The sequence below is a fragment of the Giraffa tippelskirchi genome, chromosome X (assembly GCF_054371585.1).
Source record: "Giraffa tippelskirchi isolate mGirTip1 chromosome X, T2T-mGirTip1v1.2.pri, whole genome shotgun sequence".
Lineage (NCBI taxonomy): Eukaryota > Metazoa > Chordata > Mammalia > Artiodactyla > Giraffidae > Giraffa > Giraffa tippelskirchi.
The window spans coordinates 3586061-3602031 of record NC_137289.1 but is presented as its reverse complement, the minus strand read 5'-3'; the positions used below and the strand labels follow the sequence as shown (position 1 = coordinate 3602031).

The window sequence follows — 15971 nt, the reverse complement described above, 5'->3', positions numbered from 1 at the left end:
ATGGAAAGCAAAGAATCAAGTCATATTCAATAGTGTCAAGTGCTGCTGACAGGTCAAGTAAGATAACTAAAACATGCCTTTAAATTTTAGTAACCAGGGCAGTGGTACCTCAGTAAGAACAGCTTCATTGAAAGAAGATAACAGCATAGAATTCCTTTAGAAAAGAGGAGCTAACATGAAGAATAAAAGAGGGACTGGCCTGAGACAGAGGAAGGCCACCTTTTGCCATCACAAGGGAAGGAAGAGATGGTGTGTGCAGATCCTATGAGTTCTGTTGAAGTTTAGGGAGTTCCCATCTCATCTAAGAGTTTCTGTTCTCCACTAAGCTGAACTTTTGGAGGAAAAAAACGAAGAGGGGGTGTTTCACATTCCCAATCCGTAATCTTGGCATCCCTAGGGGCTCCCTGCCTGGTACCAGCACCTGCTTAATTTTGTTAAAGTAGGACCCAACTTTTCCCATGCCGGGACTGATGCTGGACCACTAATGGCGCTGTGCATCATGACACAGGACTCGGTCACATGAAGCTCAGGCCAAGGATGAGGGTAGCAGTGGTAGTGGTAAGGAGGTCACTGTTAGACCTGAGAGTTTGGCCCCTGCATTCCAACGTTTAGCCTCTTAGCTTCCTTGTTTGATGTTTAATCAAATCCTTTTGAAGCTGCCAATCCATCTAGAGTTGCACGATAGGCAAACAAAGAATGGTGTTTCTCTTCCCCAGGTGGGCGTGGCGGGGGGGCAGGGTGTGCCCAGGATGTGGTGACACTTGGGGCAGAGTGGACCACCAGGGAAGCTGCTGGAAAGCGTATGCTTACATTGACTTGGCTCTCATCAGAACCCCAGTTTACTAATAGGGAAACTCTCAGCTCAGGGGAGGGACTTGTACGATTTCACGTAGCAACTGATATGGAATTGAGCCCTGACTGAAATTCAGGTGTTCATTCTTCTCAATGTTTTTCTCATAACATCAAATCATTGGAGCTTAGGCAGAAACAAAGTAGACAAGGCCCAGGGGCTCTGTGATGGAAAAGGCAGGAGGTTCCAGACAGTAGCTTGCATGGTCAACAAGGGCAGGTGCTTTTAGCCTCAGTGCAGTGGATGGTCACATGAATGATGTTTCCAGGGAAAAAGCAGCCTGTGTAATTAGATGCTATTGAGACTGAAGAGAGATTCTTGCTCCCATTCTAGACCCCTTTGACAGAATTTTCCGATGCTTTCTTCCTCTTCCATTTCCCTTCTCATTCATCTCCTGCTAGATCTCTAGGAAGGAGTCAGACTTCCAGAGGGCCTCCTTCCCAAGCTCAGTGTGAGAAGCCCTCTGAAGGGTATCATAACACAGATGCATCCTGGTGCCCAGTCATGCCTTGCTCTCCTGCCCGCCATACTTTAGCATGAGGAACTAAAAGGTCATTACGTGAACACCTCAGATTTAAAAGTCCATAGGAGCAAACAATTATTTAGTAGGGGAAAAAACTATTTTAAGTGACAGTGTACATTTATTAACACTTGGATGCTGCTTTAGAGGGTTGCATATTGCATTTGTTTGCTTCCATCAGTCTCCACTGATCATGGTTTAGCTAGTCTCCTTTCCAACATCACCCTGAAGAACCCCCACCCCACATACCTCTCATCTAGGTTAGCATTTATTTATTCATAAATAAGGTTTTAGTTGCTCAGTCATATCCAACTCTTGTGACCCCATGGACTGTAGCCCACCAGGCTCCTCTGAAGATTGAGGGCAGGAGGAGAGTGGGGTGACAGAGGATGAAATGGTTGGATGGCATCACTGACTCAATGGACATGAGTTTGAGCAAACTCTGGGAGATAGTGTAGAACAGGGAAGCCTGGTATGCTGCAGTCCATGAGGTTGCAAATAGTTGGACATGACTGAGAGACTGAACAACAGCGATTCAAAAATATGTATTAAGTGCCTACACTTTGTTAGACATTCTTGCAGTAGCCTCTAGAACTGCTAGGGGTATGTCTCTGAAGCTCTTATTACCATAAGATTCTTAAGTTCACAATATTGGTCCCAGTTTGGGGTAAGGTTTCAAACTCTAGGGGACCTCAGCAACAGAATTACTGATGGGAATAGATTCAGCTTTCCCATAAAACTCGGGGAATAGTTTTCAGAGGAAAACTGGTCTTAGAAGTTTCTCAAGGCAACAACACTTAAATATGGGTAGCAGGCAACTTTGCTAGGGAGCCTGTATCTCATGGTTGTTTGGGGGGGTATGCTTGAATTGGTCAAGGATTATGAAATTGCTGTAGTATCACGGCATCAATCAGATGACCACATGGCTAGAACATGCACTGAGGGTCAAATTGTTCAAGTCCCTGGTCTTATTTCACCCAAGAAAACCTTTTATATGATTCAAAATGCTCTCCCAAGGAGATTTTCCCCATCCCTTAGAAGCCCAGTGATTTCCTCAAGCACATCTCATAAGATTATTTCCCAGATTTTTCTTAACTCTGTAACAGATAAAGGTCATCATCTATTTCCCAACACATGGACTAACCAATTAGACACTTATTCTCCCTCTGCCTAGTAACTATTACCTGTAGAGAACTACTGCCTAAGGAAAATAATAATCAATGGAAATGGGGGGAAAAGCCTTTTGAATTACAAAGAAAAGACCTTTCTCTTATTTCCTGGGAGTGGGTGAACTTAGTGGAGGAAGCAATACAAGTGTTTCCTTCTCTGTCATATTGGGTAATGAGACCCGTGAGTCAATCAAAGCAATCTTTTCACATGGATTCCATTTTGGATTGCTGTAACAGATCTCTTGTTCTTGGGATACCTTTTCTCCAGCATATTCCAATGGTGTTAAGTAAGGATGGCACGAGAATAGGAGTGAAAGCCCAAAACAGACTACCACTTGTGTTAGTCAAACAGTGTCCAAAAACAGTTATTTAGCCTGAGTACAATTCAGAAAGAGTTTAATAAACAGCCACTAAACATTGCACCAAAGCATTTGGGAACACAATTTCTACAGAGAGGCAAAGGTCAGGCTTCCATTCTAAATTCCTTAAGACAATCATGAACAAGACAATCATTAACAGCCCCACCCACCCCACCCCACCCCCATCCCCACATAGCCACGACACTACACTCTTCTAGTCATGAATTTACCTACAGACACAGTCTTAGGAATAATGGGACTGGCATGCATTATCCCAGCAATGGCAAGGAAGCAGGAGATGGGGGAAGGATGGGTGAAAAGGCAACCAGCAGCTAATGAAAGATCCCTTAGGAGCACTGATCAGGGGGTGGGCAGGGAGAATCTCCTTTTGGTGCCCTTTGTGGCATTACTTAGGGGCTCCCGGATACTTTGGACTAGTGGCTGGGGCTGCCACCTTCATCTCATTCTCTTGAATCATGGCGACGAGAAGTGGTCTCCTTGGATAACACATTGTGACTTTCTAAAAATCTTTTTGGTGTCCAACCAAGCTGCATTCAGGACCCAGCATGCCTGTTGAGATGGTGCTGATTCTGAGGTCTAGGTGGACCTGGACTCTCAGTCCTATCTTCATGTTGGCCTTTGGAAAGGGGTTCATGATAGTTCTCTATTACAGACACTTGTAAAGAGCCTTGGTGAGTCATTCAAACATCTGAAACTGAGTTTGTCTACTTTATAAAAAATTTACAATTGTAACTGTCCCTTCTATTCACGCTAAGAACAAATGAGATTGAATCCTTTAAATAATATATTATCAAACTGGTAATAAGGTTAATGATTTAATTGTCTCAAAAGTAAACTAGACTCCAATGTATCCCTCTTAATATTGGCATCAAGAGAGGACCAGAGGTCCCTGACAAGTAGGAGCAAATGTCTTGGGCTACGGTCTGGAGTGTGGAGGGTTTGGAAAGAAGAACTTGACTTTCACCTGCCAGTAGCCCTCTTTTTCAAGCCAGTCTTCAAGCCTCAACTACCACCCAGCCCAAATCTCTTACTCCATCCAGTATTTGACGAGTTGCCTTGGCCAGGAGGTGATTTTCATATCTTTCTAATCTTTTCAAAAATTTAGGCATTTGATCTCATTTTGTTGCATATGTCCCTTCTTAGTATAAATTAAAACAAATACTTGATCCTTTTCCTAAAGAGTTTGTAGGCAGTAATGAGTCCAAGCTAAGCCATGTCCAGCTGGCTACAACAGGTTCAAAGGGCTTAAGAGAAAAGGGCTTTCTGGAGGAGATATATACCAAAGAGGGTACTATTTTCCTGAGGGTCTAGACCTGGCAGGTATTCGTCATCTTCGTGCCAGGCTGACCTAACTGGTTCTATCTGTTTTGGCAATACATGGTAGACAGCAGTAAGCCTCAATTGTCCACACTAACCTTCAAGCCAATAAAGGGGTTTCGGGCCATCTTCAGAGGTTAGCACTGGCTCCTGCCTTTGTTATCAGTACTTATGCCTAGTGGGCCCTGTTGTGGGCAGGAGCGGTGGCAGGCAGGACCACTGGGGACCCAGGCTAGCTCCCTAGTGAGTCAGAATCATCTGGACAAGTCAACAATCCACCTTAGTCTGGACCTTTCCAATAGCCAAGGCTCTCACTGCAGGCTGTAGAGTCTCCTGTTGTTTCTGTAGTGGGCAGAGTGGAGTAAAATACACGCCATGCCCTCAGCTGAGGGAGACTGGCAGATTAAGATAAGCAACTGGACAAATGGCAGTGTTTGGCTCCAATCAGGACATACTCAGCAATGTTAGAGGGACAAGTAATTTTTTCTGTTATTGTTTCTTCATTGAGATTCCTAAATATTAACTGAGAGTCATGGCGTGGTAAGAGGGTTACAAAAGAAGAATCTTGAAACACATGAAGGGGAGCCCTGGGGTTTGGGTGCCTGGATGCTTCCTAGGGTATATAGTGCTCTGGTTGCAGCGCCGCCAATATCTACTGTTTGCGGATCATGCCCTTGATAGCTGACTCCCGGTTGACATATGTAGCCCAATAGACCAGATTGAAAATGGCAAAGAGCACAGGAAAGATGATGCGGGAAATCTTGTCAACCTTGCTGACACTGTTGTAGGTCTTGGTCTCAGTCGGGATATCCTGCACATAGGTGGTCTTGGGCGAAGCAATGATTGTCGGGGTGGAGGAGGTGCTCGGAGCAGCGCCCTTGGAGATGGCAGAGAACTCAGTGTCCTTGGCCAGGTTGATAGGATAGGTGGTTCCCACGATGTTGAAGGTGGTGCTGGTTTTCTTGGTCGGGACTGCTGGTGTTTTCTTCTAAGGGCCAGAAAAAGCAGGGGAGAATGGGGGGACAAAAGGAAAGCTAATTAATTCACTATATAGAACACCTTCAAAGGCTGTGGGGAGGAGGAGACATGAGGGAAGTTAGGAAAGAGGGGCCATGAAGCCAATAGCACTGAGTAGCCAGCTTTGTACAAAGGGATAAATTGAAGATGACTTCGAAAACAAAATCTGCATCATCCTGGTTTACTAGCTATTGTGCCTTTGGCCAAGTGACTTTTCCCCTTAGAGCTTTAGTTTCTTTATCTGTAAAATGAGGATCAAAATATTTGGCAGGGTTGTTGAGAGGATCAGATGAAAGAATGGTGGTAGAAACAACTGGAAAACTCTGAAATCTTGGTCACGTGTAGGATCCTATGCAATCATGTGACTTGATCCTCACAGTAACTGTACGACGTTAAGTGTGTGAGATTATTCCCATTTGACAGATGAGAAAACTCAGCTTCAGACTGAGTGGCAAAGCCCACAATAGACATCTGGGCTCCCAACTTTTAACCAGGGCTGCGCTGTACTGCTCTATAGGTATGAGACACTGTTTGGTTACCCGAGACATAACTCCAAAAGGCTTCAACCATCAAGTGGCACATCTCCTGTGAGGAAGAGAGCTTGGTGAGTCTGAAAGTCATTTTGTCTTAAAGACATACATTCTACAGCATGTTTACATGCATCATTATAACCCTTCATGCAGGCAGGAGCTACAGCCTCTCTAGTTCAGTTCATTTCAGTCGCTCAGTTGTGTCTGACTCTTTGCGACAGCCTCTCTAGGGAACTTTGCAAATGCTTCCCTCTGACAGCACAGGCAGGGATCCTGGGGGCTTACTATGATCTTTGTTTTTCCAGATTATAAAAAACTCAATGATAAATAAGCATAGACACATGTGCCCATTTGTTCTCACGTATATGACTTGTATATACATGGACCTTCCACGTAGAAAAGAGAAAAGGTGACAAAACTCAGGCCTGGGTCAGAAGAGAGAGGCTGAGGAACAGGAGAGGCCAAAGTCTGAGTGCTGAGCTCATAGTGTTTGCTGCCTCATTTCCCACTCTGGCTTTTCTTCCTTTCATCCCTCTTTGTTTCTAGGGAAAAGTGGGGACAGATGAGCTTGGAAAATGCCCGTGAATATTTGATGGAAAGTGACGACCAATGTGTTGCCCTGATTTCACATACCTCGGATTTTTCTCTTTCTCAACGTAACTTTGCTTCCCAGCATCTCTTTTACTTCTTTGCACGTGTTTCCTTCCTGGATTTCTCTACTCCCGCCCTCTCCTACTGATCCCCTTTCTCCTAACCTATTTCCTTTCTTCTTTACTTCCGAGTTCCCCCCATTTTCTGACCTATTTTTCTTTAGACCACACTGCCATCGATCTTCCTGGCCCTAATAATAACTTTTGCCCAACAGCTACTGAATATCTACTGGGCCAAGAACTATGCTAGATGTTTCAGGATAGGTAGGAAGGTTAAAAGTTGTCTACTTCACTCCTTGTTTTGTAGGAGTTCGCAGTCCAGTGGCGGGGGGTGGGGGGAGAGCCCTGTGAACACATCATTGCCATATAATGTGATCAGAGTTCTATGAGATATGAACAAAAGGTGATGGGAATTCAGTAGAGGGAGGGGCAAATTACCTTCAGGTGCTGGAAAAGGTGGCTTAGAGAAGGCAATGAGGATGGCAAGCTGGGTCATGAAGGATGAGCAGGAGCTCACCAGATGAAGATGTAGCCAAGGCAATGCACAGGTCAAGGGCACTGCTAATTTGAGGAATGACAAAGAGTCTGCTGTAGCTAGATGAGAGTGTGCATGATAAAGGCCTGTCTGTGCTGGCTTCAGAGTTTTCATCAGGGAGGGTAAGAGGGACAAAGAAGTGGGTGCTGGTTTAAGTAAATGAACAGTCTGACTAATAGGACACTTAAAAAGCAAAACCGTTCTTTCTCTTTGAGGATTATAGTTACATTGCTACAAGTGGAAGGGGGACAGAACTCTAATGGAGTCTAACAACCTTGTAAATGCTTTAAATACTACATGGGACTCACTTATAATTAGCAAATTCATTGTGTGAATAGAGGCCTGCTGCTAAATGCCTCTGCTATTAAATAAAGGAGCACTTCACTTGTTTGCCTACTTACTTATCCATTTGCTTACTAATCTCTTTTTTTTTTCATGGTTAGACAAAAAAAAATGAAAGAAAAAAACCCACTATCCTGACTTTGCTAGAAGCTTTCACACTCACGTATATTATTTCATTTAATCATCTTATAAGCTGGTTATGACCAAGTCTTTGAAATAATCATTCTGAACAGCAAACACTCTCTTTAGCTCTGTAGGCACTTTGTGTTCTATACGTAGAGAAGCAGCAGTTGATTTAATCACAGATTTTTTAAGTAATAAAAGAAAATTACCTTTTAATTTCCCTCGCCCTTTCCATCATGGAACTTTTTAATCAGCCACTATAATTTTTACCTAAATTGTCAAAGAAGGGAAATCAAAGCAAAAGTTGTAGTGCTGAGAAGACAGAAACAGGAAGCAGAGATTAATGGTTAATAATTCACATTTCTGCATCTAGTTTTCTAATACTTCTCTACACCCTGGAATTTGATAGACACAAACTAGAGTCACTTAACTCTGACCAAGCTATGATTCTGTGCCTACCTCCCGAGCCAATGCTGGGCTCTTAGCTGCATTATAGATGTTTACAAAATGAAACCTGACTCCCCCCCAACTGAAGATTCTTCATGTGATTTCTAATTTATTCCTGCTGAGTCTTGACCTCTCCTATCAGTTCAGTTCAGTCGCTCAGTCATGTCCGACTCTCTGCGACCCCATGGACTGCAGCACGCCAGGCTTCCCTGTCCATCACCAAATCCTGGAGCTTGCTGAAACTCATGTCCATCGAGTCTGTGATGCCATCCAACCATCTATTTCTATGTCATCCCCTTCTCCTCCTGCCTTCAATCTTTCCCAGCACCAGGGTCTTTTCCAATTAGTCAGTTCTTCGAATCAGGTGGCCAAAGTATTGGAGCTTCAGCTTCAGCATCAGTCCTTCCCATGAATATTCAGGACTGATTTCCTTTAGGATTGACTGGTTGGATCTCCTTGCAGTCCAAGGACTTTCAAGAGTCTTCTCCAACTCTTGAGAAGTATGACCTCTCCTATCTAGTATGACTTCTCCTATATAGACAGAAGTATATAGAATATCTCTATAGTTCATCCTGGAGTAATTCCCATACCACCAAACTGAAACTCACTCTTCCAAATTCCTCCAAGAATTTTGACCTCAGGGCAGGACACTTTTCCTTCTCGAAAGCTACCTCATGTGGACTGGGGATGAGGTAGTGAAAACTTTTATGGACTAATGCATGTCCAACTTTAGAGTTTTTCTCAGATGACATTCATTTTAATTGTTTTCAGAAGTGCTAATTAAGAGGGTTAGTTGAAGCCCCGAATGTACTTGAGACCTCCAGGACCTCAGAGTATATGCAGATAGAGTCCTATGACTGTGTTGACCTAACATCCATCCAACTTTCCTGAACCCCAGTTTTCAGAAATGGGTAAAGTAATGGAGTTACGCTATGGTGGATTCAAAGACAAATCAGACAAAGACCCAATTTTTACACCCAAATAACCCAATTTTTAAACTGGGTTTTAAAATAGACATTTTTCAAAAGAAGATATAGAAATGGCCAATAAGGATGTGAAAAGATGCTTAATATCACTGGTCATAATGGAAATGCAAGTCAAAATGAGATGCCACCTCATACCCATTAGAGTGCCTAGTATCAAAAATGAGAACAATAACAGTAACAATAAAAAAGGAAATAACAAGTGTAGATAAGGATATGGAGAAATCTGACCCCTTATGTACTGTTGGGAATGTAAAATGGTGCAGCCACTATGAAAAATGGTACATCAGATCCTCAAAAAAATTAAAATATGACCCAGCAATTCTACTTTGGAGTATATTGCCCCCCTCAACTGAAAGCAAGGTCTTAAAGAGATATGAGTACACCCATGTTCATAGCAACATAATTCTCACTAGCCAAAAGATGAAAGCAACCCAAGTATGCATAGAGAGAAGAATGGATGAAGAAAATGTGGTCCATCCATACAGTGGAATATTATTCAGCCTTAAAAAGAAAGGAAATTCTGATGCATGCTACAGCATGAATGAACCTTGAGGATGCTATGCTAGGTGAAATAAGCCAGTCACAAAGACAAATATGATCCCAGTTGTATGCAGTACTTAGAGAAGTCAGATTGCTAGAGACAGAAGGTAGAATGGAGGTTAACAGGGGGAGAGTGGAGGGGAGGATTGGAATTTCTGGTTTCATGGGGATAGAGTTTCAGTTTTGCAGGATGAAAAAGTTCTGAAAGTTGGTTGTACAATACTGTGAACATACTTATTAAAAACAGTTAAGATGATAAATTTTAGGCTGTCTAATGAAGATTAATTAAAATAAGAGAGAACTAAAATATAAGGGAGAACACACACACACACATACACACACACACACACACAAACACAGAAAGGCACAAATGCTGAGTCAAGTGAATTCAAAAGAGGAAGGGAGCATGCTGGATTAGGAAGAGATCAGTAAGCCAATAGAATGGGGAGAAAATGCAGGTGCAACAGAAGTAATCACTTGCACCAGTTTACTGAGAGGGTAGGGGATATCCAGACCATATGTGGGGATGGATCTGGGGCCAGTGGATGAGACTCAAATATTATCTATGGTTTATTAATTGTGTTTATCTGTTGGTGGGTGGACCTGTGTCCATGCCCAGTTATTTGCTTGCCATGAGGTGTCCTAGAACTGGCACCTATAGGCTGTTGGGCCAGGGTGGGCTGGGGCCTGAGGTTATGAGCTAGAGGGAGGATTCCAAACTGGCGTTTGCCAGCACCACTATCCACATGGTAGAATGAGTTCTCCAGAATGGCTCCCACCAGTGTCTATGTCCCCAGGGGGAGCTGCAGTTGCCCCCGGCTTCTCCAGGAGTCTCTCCAAGATCAGCAGGTGGGTCTGACCCAGCCTCCTATTACTGCTTTTGCCCTGGATCCCAGAGCATGTGAGTGAAGTCTCCATTTCCCCCCAGCTCTCTGGGACTCTCAACTGCATGCATTACTAGTCTTCAAAGCCAAATGCTCTGGGGGTTCGTTTTCCTGGCATATGACCCACAGGTTATGGAGTCCACCTTGGGGCTCAGACCCCTCACTCCTAGGGGAGAACCTCTGCAATGGTAACATTCCTCTCCTTTGTGGATTGCCCACCCAGGGTATGAGCCTTGCCTATATTACAACTCCACCTGTCTTGTTTGGTTCCTTCTTCATATCTTTAGTTGTAGAAGATCTTTTCTGGTAAATTTTGATCGTTTCCGTGGATGGTTGTTCTGCAGATAGTTGCGATTTGGGTGTGCTTTTGAGAGGAGGTGAGCGCTCGGTCTTCCTACTCTGTCTGCCATCTTGGCTGATCCCCCTGTTTGTTTCTGTTTCAATCAATTCACCAGTGATAGAGTATGTTTGCTGTCAGGGCTTTTATACCTACTGTAGAAAAGGGTGGGAAGGCTACCACTTTACGAATACAAATTAACCCAGAGTGAATATCATTCACCCCAGAGAGAACATACCAAGTGGTGACTTGATTTGTGGCTGTTTTTACAAATTTTAAAAAGCCATTAATGATAAAAAACTAAACTTTTCCAAACTATGGATGGAAGTTAAGTGTTTTCTAATGTAAAATAAAACATTATTCTAGAGCATTCAAATTTCTTATTTGGAAAAAAAGCATAAGAATTACTGTGTTTCCAAAATTTAGGTAAGAATTTATGAATATTTTAAAAGAACTTCTAAGAATAATAATTGTCTTCTTTTTAAATATAGAGTTTTATTTCTCCATTTTAATTTGCTTTTATTTTTAATTTTCAAAAAATGTAATCTAAGTAATAATGCACATAGTTAAAAAGAAATAAATGTAAAACCTTATAATGCCTGTACCCCAACCTTGTCCTACAACTCATAATTATTTTTAACTTTCTATCTTTATTTTAATTTTCTAAATTTTCTAATATTTATATATTTCTAAGTAATATGCTTATACTGCTATCAGTTTTACACATAACCATTCATAATTTCATGATAATGATTTACTTCACTTATGCAACCCTTCCTCCATCTTCCATACAATTATAGCAATCTTTTTAGTACAATCAATAATCAATGGTAACATCATTATAAAGGACTGGATAAATACCTCTAGCCTCTTGCTACAAACTGCACTGGGTTCTTCTCCAGGTTTACTTGCTGCATAGCTTTCATCTTAGGAATTCCCTTCATCTATCTCCTCTGTAGGATACCCTCTTCTCTGGATCCAGGGTCTTTCTCTTTTTCCTTCTACTATCATTTTAATAGAACACATTTTCCTGTATTTTCCTAAGGTGGAATCCATGGGAAGTGACATTTCTGATTCTAGCAGGTCTGAAAATAACTACCTTTCCATGTAAGTGATACTTTGGCTAGGCATAGGATTCAAGGTTGAAAATCATCTGTCCTTCAGATTTAGATTTACAGCTCCACTGTCTTCCAGCATCCAGTGCAGCTGAGAAGTCTAATGCCATTCTGCTAATCATTTCTTTGTAAATAACTCTTATTGCCTTTCTAGAATCTCTGTAATCTACCATTTATCCCTGGTTTTCTAAAATTTCAAGATGATGTGACTTTATGGGGGCCTATGAGGACACTTTCAATCTGGAGGCTTATATCTTTCCATTTGTAAATGTCTTATATTAGTTCTTTGCTAATTTCCTTTGTTCCCATTTCTCTGTTCACTCATTCTGCAGGTTCTGAGTTGGATGAATTTCCTGGATTCATCCCTAAGTCCCTTAACCTCTTCTTTTCATTTGTCAATTATTTCCTTTCTACCCTACTTGTAGAGAGACATTTTTCAGTTAATTTTCCCATCTCTATTAAAACTTTTATTTTGGCAGTTATTTTTTCAAATGCATCATATTTTGTTTCAAATAAAGCAACATATGTGCATATGTATATTTTTTCAGAAAAACACAAGATGTTAAACTCTACAAAAGTGCATGTGTCTTCAGTAGATCATGTTTGTCTGATCAATAAGCATTTTGTTTTCAACATTAACTCTCCAAAGACAATCAATGGACTGACATCACTGCTACACCATAGGTTGCTACTGAGCTTCTGATCTTTACTCACATCTTGATTTTCGTTAACAAATGCGTAAATACTGCCTGGCAAAAATGCTGCAATGTCTTGAGAAAAAGTGCTAACAGATCAAGCAAAGCCATGAAAGCTATGAAACAAGCCAGAGCTGATTATTGGGGTTTCACTGGTGTTTCAGATGGTAAAGAATCTGCCTGCAATTAAGGAGACCCAGGCTCGATCCCTGGGTTGAGAAGATCCCCTGGAGAAGGAAATGATAATCCACTCCAGCATCCTTGCCTGGGAAATCCCATGGACAGAGGAGCCTGATGGGCTACAGTCCATGGGTCGCAAAGAGTCAGACATGACTGAGTGACTAACACTTTCACTTTTTTTTTCACAAATTATTGAGAGGATCACACAACCAAATAGGGTTTGTATATTCAGACTGACCCTCTTGTGGCAGAGAATTGGGTCAGCACCTCGGGCAAGGAACTGAAACTGAGTGAAAACTGCTTTTTTTTCCTCTCCTAGCTCAGGCCACCAACCCCATAGCTGGCACATAGAGAACCGCAGCATCTGTGGAAACTTCTATTTCTCATCACACTGTGAAACCCTGGAGACATTTCCCCAGAAAGGCCTGGCCTCTGAATTGTCTGCAGAGTACTGCCTTCATTGGGGTCTTTGTCCCCAAAGCAGCCTCTTGGTTTTTGGCACAGCCTTTGTTTTGGGGATGGAAGCCCTTGTGTGGCTTGTCTTCTGTGTTCATGGAGGTTGTTGCCTTTCCTCATCGGATCGGCTTCATTACCACTTGGTGGTTATTTTTCATTTCAAAAGCTCTTCCTTATTCTCTGATTTCCTTTTATATTAGCATCCTCCTTATTTTATGTATACGATATATTTACAAATATAAGATTTACTTCTTTTTTCTTAGATTCTCTTTAATTCTCTAAATTATTTCTGTTCCTGCCAAGATGAGTTTCTTTTTTAATCTTTACTTTTCTCTATTACAAATTTCACTTTGATAATCCTTCATATCATAGTATTATTTGGCAACATAAAAGATGTCTGTATGTTTAGTGTGCCTGAGCTGGGCTTGTTGACTGGTAAACTATGACTGAAGATTGTCTGGAGGGAGGTCATTTTATGGGATACTCCAGAATGTCACTGTATTGAGGTCTTTTCTATGGAGACATTCAGCTTCTTTAGAAGAAAAACTTCTCCTGGTCTTTAGGAAAGTATACATCTGACATTTTATATGTTGGCAGGCTCTGGGGTCTTGACTACTCTGTACACAGGCCTTTATCCAGTCCCCTTAATTGCACCCCCATGATTTACTGTCTGTTGTACCAAGCATCTTGAATGCTGAGTTTCTCCAGGGTTATATCTCTCTTCAACTTGGGAAATCAGTTCTTATTCTGTCTTTCCACATTCATTTTTCTTAAAAAAATGCATTACAATCTCCTGTCTGACTGAAAGCCCTTCTCCAGTTCTCCTGGTACTTGTGGGTTTATACCTGTTTTATTTCTTTACCCTCATTTTAGTGGAATTTTTAAAAGAAGCGGTTATAAAACATGTAGCTGTTCCTCAGAAGCCCACAGTTCACCTATTTTGCAGAGTGCTATTATTATAAGGTAGTCATTTGTCTTCATTTGAAAATGAGGTATTTGTTCCTACCTATCCCTTATTTTCCTTTCCTTTATTTTTCCCCTCACATTCTGTCTAATCCTTGACCATAGTACAGATCAGAAATAGACTTTTAAATCATTTAAACAGTTTTGTGCTCACCCATTCTAGTTTTATGAGGCAAATAAGGTTTAATATGTCTCTCTAAAGGAAGGAAAATAAATTATAGTTAAATTTCACTGTTTTTATTTTTAATGCACTTCATTTTTTTCTGTGGGCCAGTGGTTCTGTTAGTTCCTTCATATTGTAGCAGCATGCACAAAACATAGTACCCTCGTATTAGAAATCATTTTTATACATTTCATAGTTTTTTTTCAAATCTCATCAACATCCTTTCAATAACTTACATTGGTTGACAGAACTAAGGAGGAATACTAAGATCACCATCTTTGCAGAAGACTTTTAGATGATTCTTTTTGTCCTTTTTTTTTTTTTTTTCAGTTTCAGCACTCCTTGGAATTGGAGAAACGGTTATTATTTTTGACATCCACAGCTACACTGTTGAAGTGCTCTTTCTACCTTCAAGCCACCACTGTACCTCTTCCCAATCACAAAAAAACAAGTCTACCACATATTTCATAAGCTATTTATGACTGCCTTTCAGATATCTGAAATTAGCAATCATCATTGCCTTAATGCATCCGTCCTTTCTCCATTATAGTAACCAAACTGGAACAGCATATTTTAAACATGGTACAACCTGTACAGAATAAAAGGGGTTTATCATCTCATTTGTCCTAGGTAACTCCTAACTCAGACTCAAATCAAATTTGGCTTTTCAAGAGTTACACCACATGGATGCCTTATATTAAATGTCTTCTTTCCCTATATCATAGCAACTTATTCATAACATGCAATCTTTGTTAAGCTTTTTTATCCCTAAACTTTTTTGGAATCTATGTGTAAAAAGTTGTTGTATTTAGAAATGTTAACCTTTTGGTTTCAGCCTCTTCTTTCAAACTTCAGAAATTCTCTTGGACTCTACTTCAGAAGATACTCTTTTTCATTAATGCCAGCTTACAAATTTGAATCTCTTATATTATGTATCTTTATTTAAGTCACAGATGACAGCAATTAAGAGGGCTTCCCTGGTAGCTCAGACGGTCAAGAATCTGTGGAGGGTCAAAGATAAAGAAAGCCTTGTGGCTTATGACAGCAATATCCAGTCAGGTTGATGTCCATCCATCAATCAGATTATATTTGACTTCAATTGTTCAACCAACTACATCAGCATAATTGTAATATTTTTTCAACTGCTATTTCTTCTTCATGAGGATATAATTTTAAAAAGTTAGATGTCTTGATAAAGTCTATATATTTCCTGTTCTACCAGTCTAGTAAACGTTCTATGAATTTTCTTAAGGTTAGTTTGGCACAATCTCTTCTTAGTTAACTCAGGCTATATGTCAGTAGTTAGTGCAAACTGCTTTTAAAACTTCTGTTTAATAAGGGTTTTTCAGTTTAATATGTCAAAATAAGGACATCTTTGCTTCCTTTTCTCCTCTGGAACCAACCAAAATAAGGAAAATGATATATGAAACCAAAACTCCATCTTTGATGAAAACTGGAAGTATTTTTAACCCTCACCCCAAAACCTAAGGGCTCCCAAACGCAGTAAAAACTGTATCAGGGTGAAGAAGACATTAAGGATGCCTAATGTTCTAGATTTCAGGCCAAGAACAGAGTCCTAAAAGGTGGATGGCAGGACCTAAGTGAAAAACAAATGACCTTTGTTTTGAAACGAATGGTTTTCAGGCTGGTAGTGAGAACATCCTGGAATACTGTTTGATTACCACATAGTAGTGAGGAGGTAGAGACTGGAAACATTAAAGGGTACAACATTACACATATGCACACAAGCATGCACATACTACACCATACAT

General features: G+C 41.0%; 1 protein-coding gene across 6 annotated transcripts in view; it reads right to left on the bottom strand.

Moving 5' to 3' along the window:
- GABRA3 (gamma-aminobutyric acid type A receptor subunit alpha3) overlaps positions 1 to 15971 on the bottom strand; it is a 272860-nt gene that overhangs the window by 38782 nt on the left and 218107 nt on the right. For 3 of the 6 annotated variants that reach the window (XM_081563606.1, XM_081563607.1, XM_081563605.1), the window contains exon 10: positions 2919 to 5224. The exons of 1 other annotated variant lie outside the window; for it this stretch is intronic. In XM_081563606.1, the coding sequence (XP_081419732.1) occupies positions 4889 to 5224 (336 nt within the window). In that variant the 3' untranslated portion in view covers positions 2919 to 4888. Of the gene's footprint in view, positions 1 to 2918; positions 5225 to 7642; positions 7704 to 14565; positions 15201 to 15971 lie in introns of those variants that run through there. 2 more of the 6 variants (XM_081563611.1, XM_081563609.1) reach the window with 2 other exon arrangements.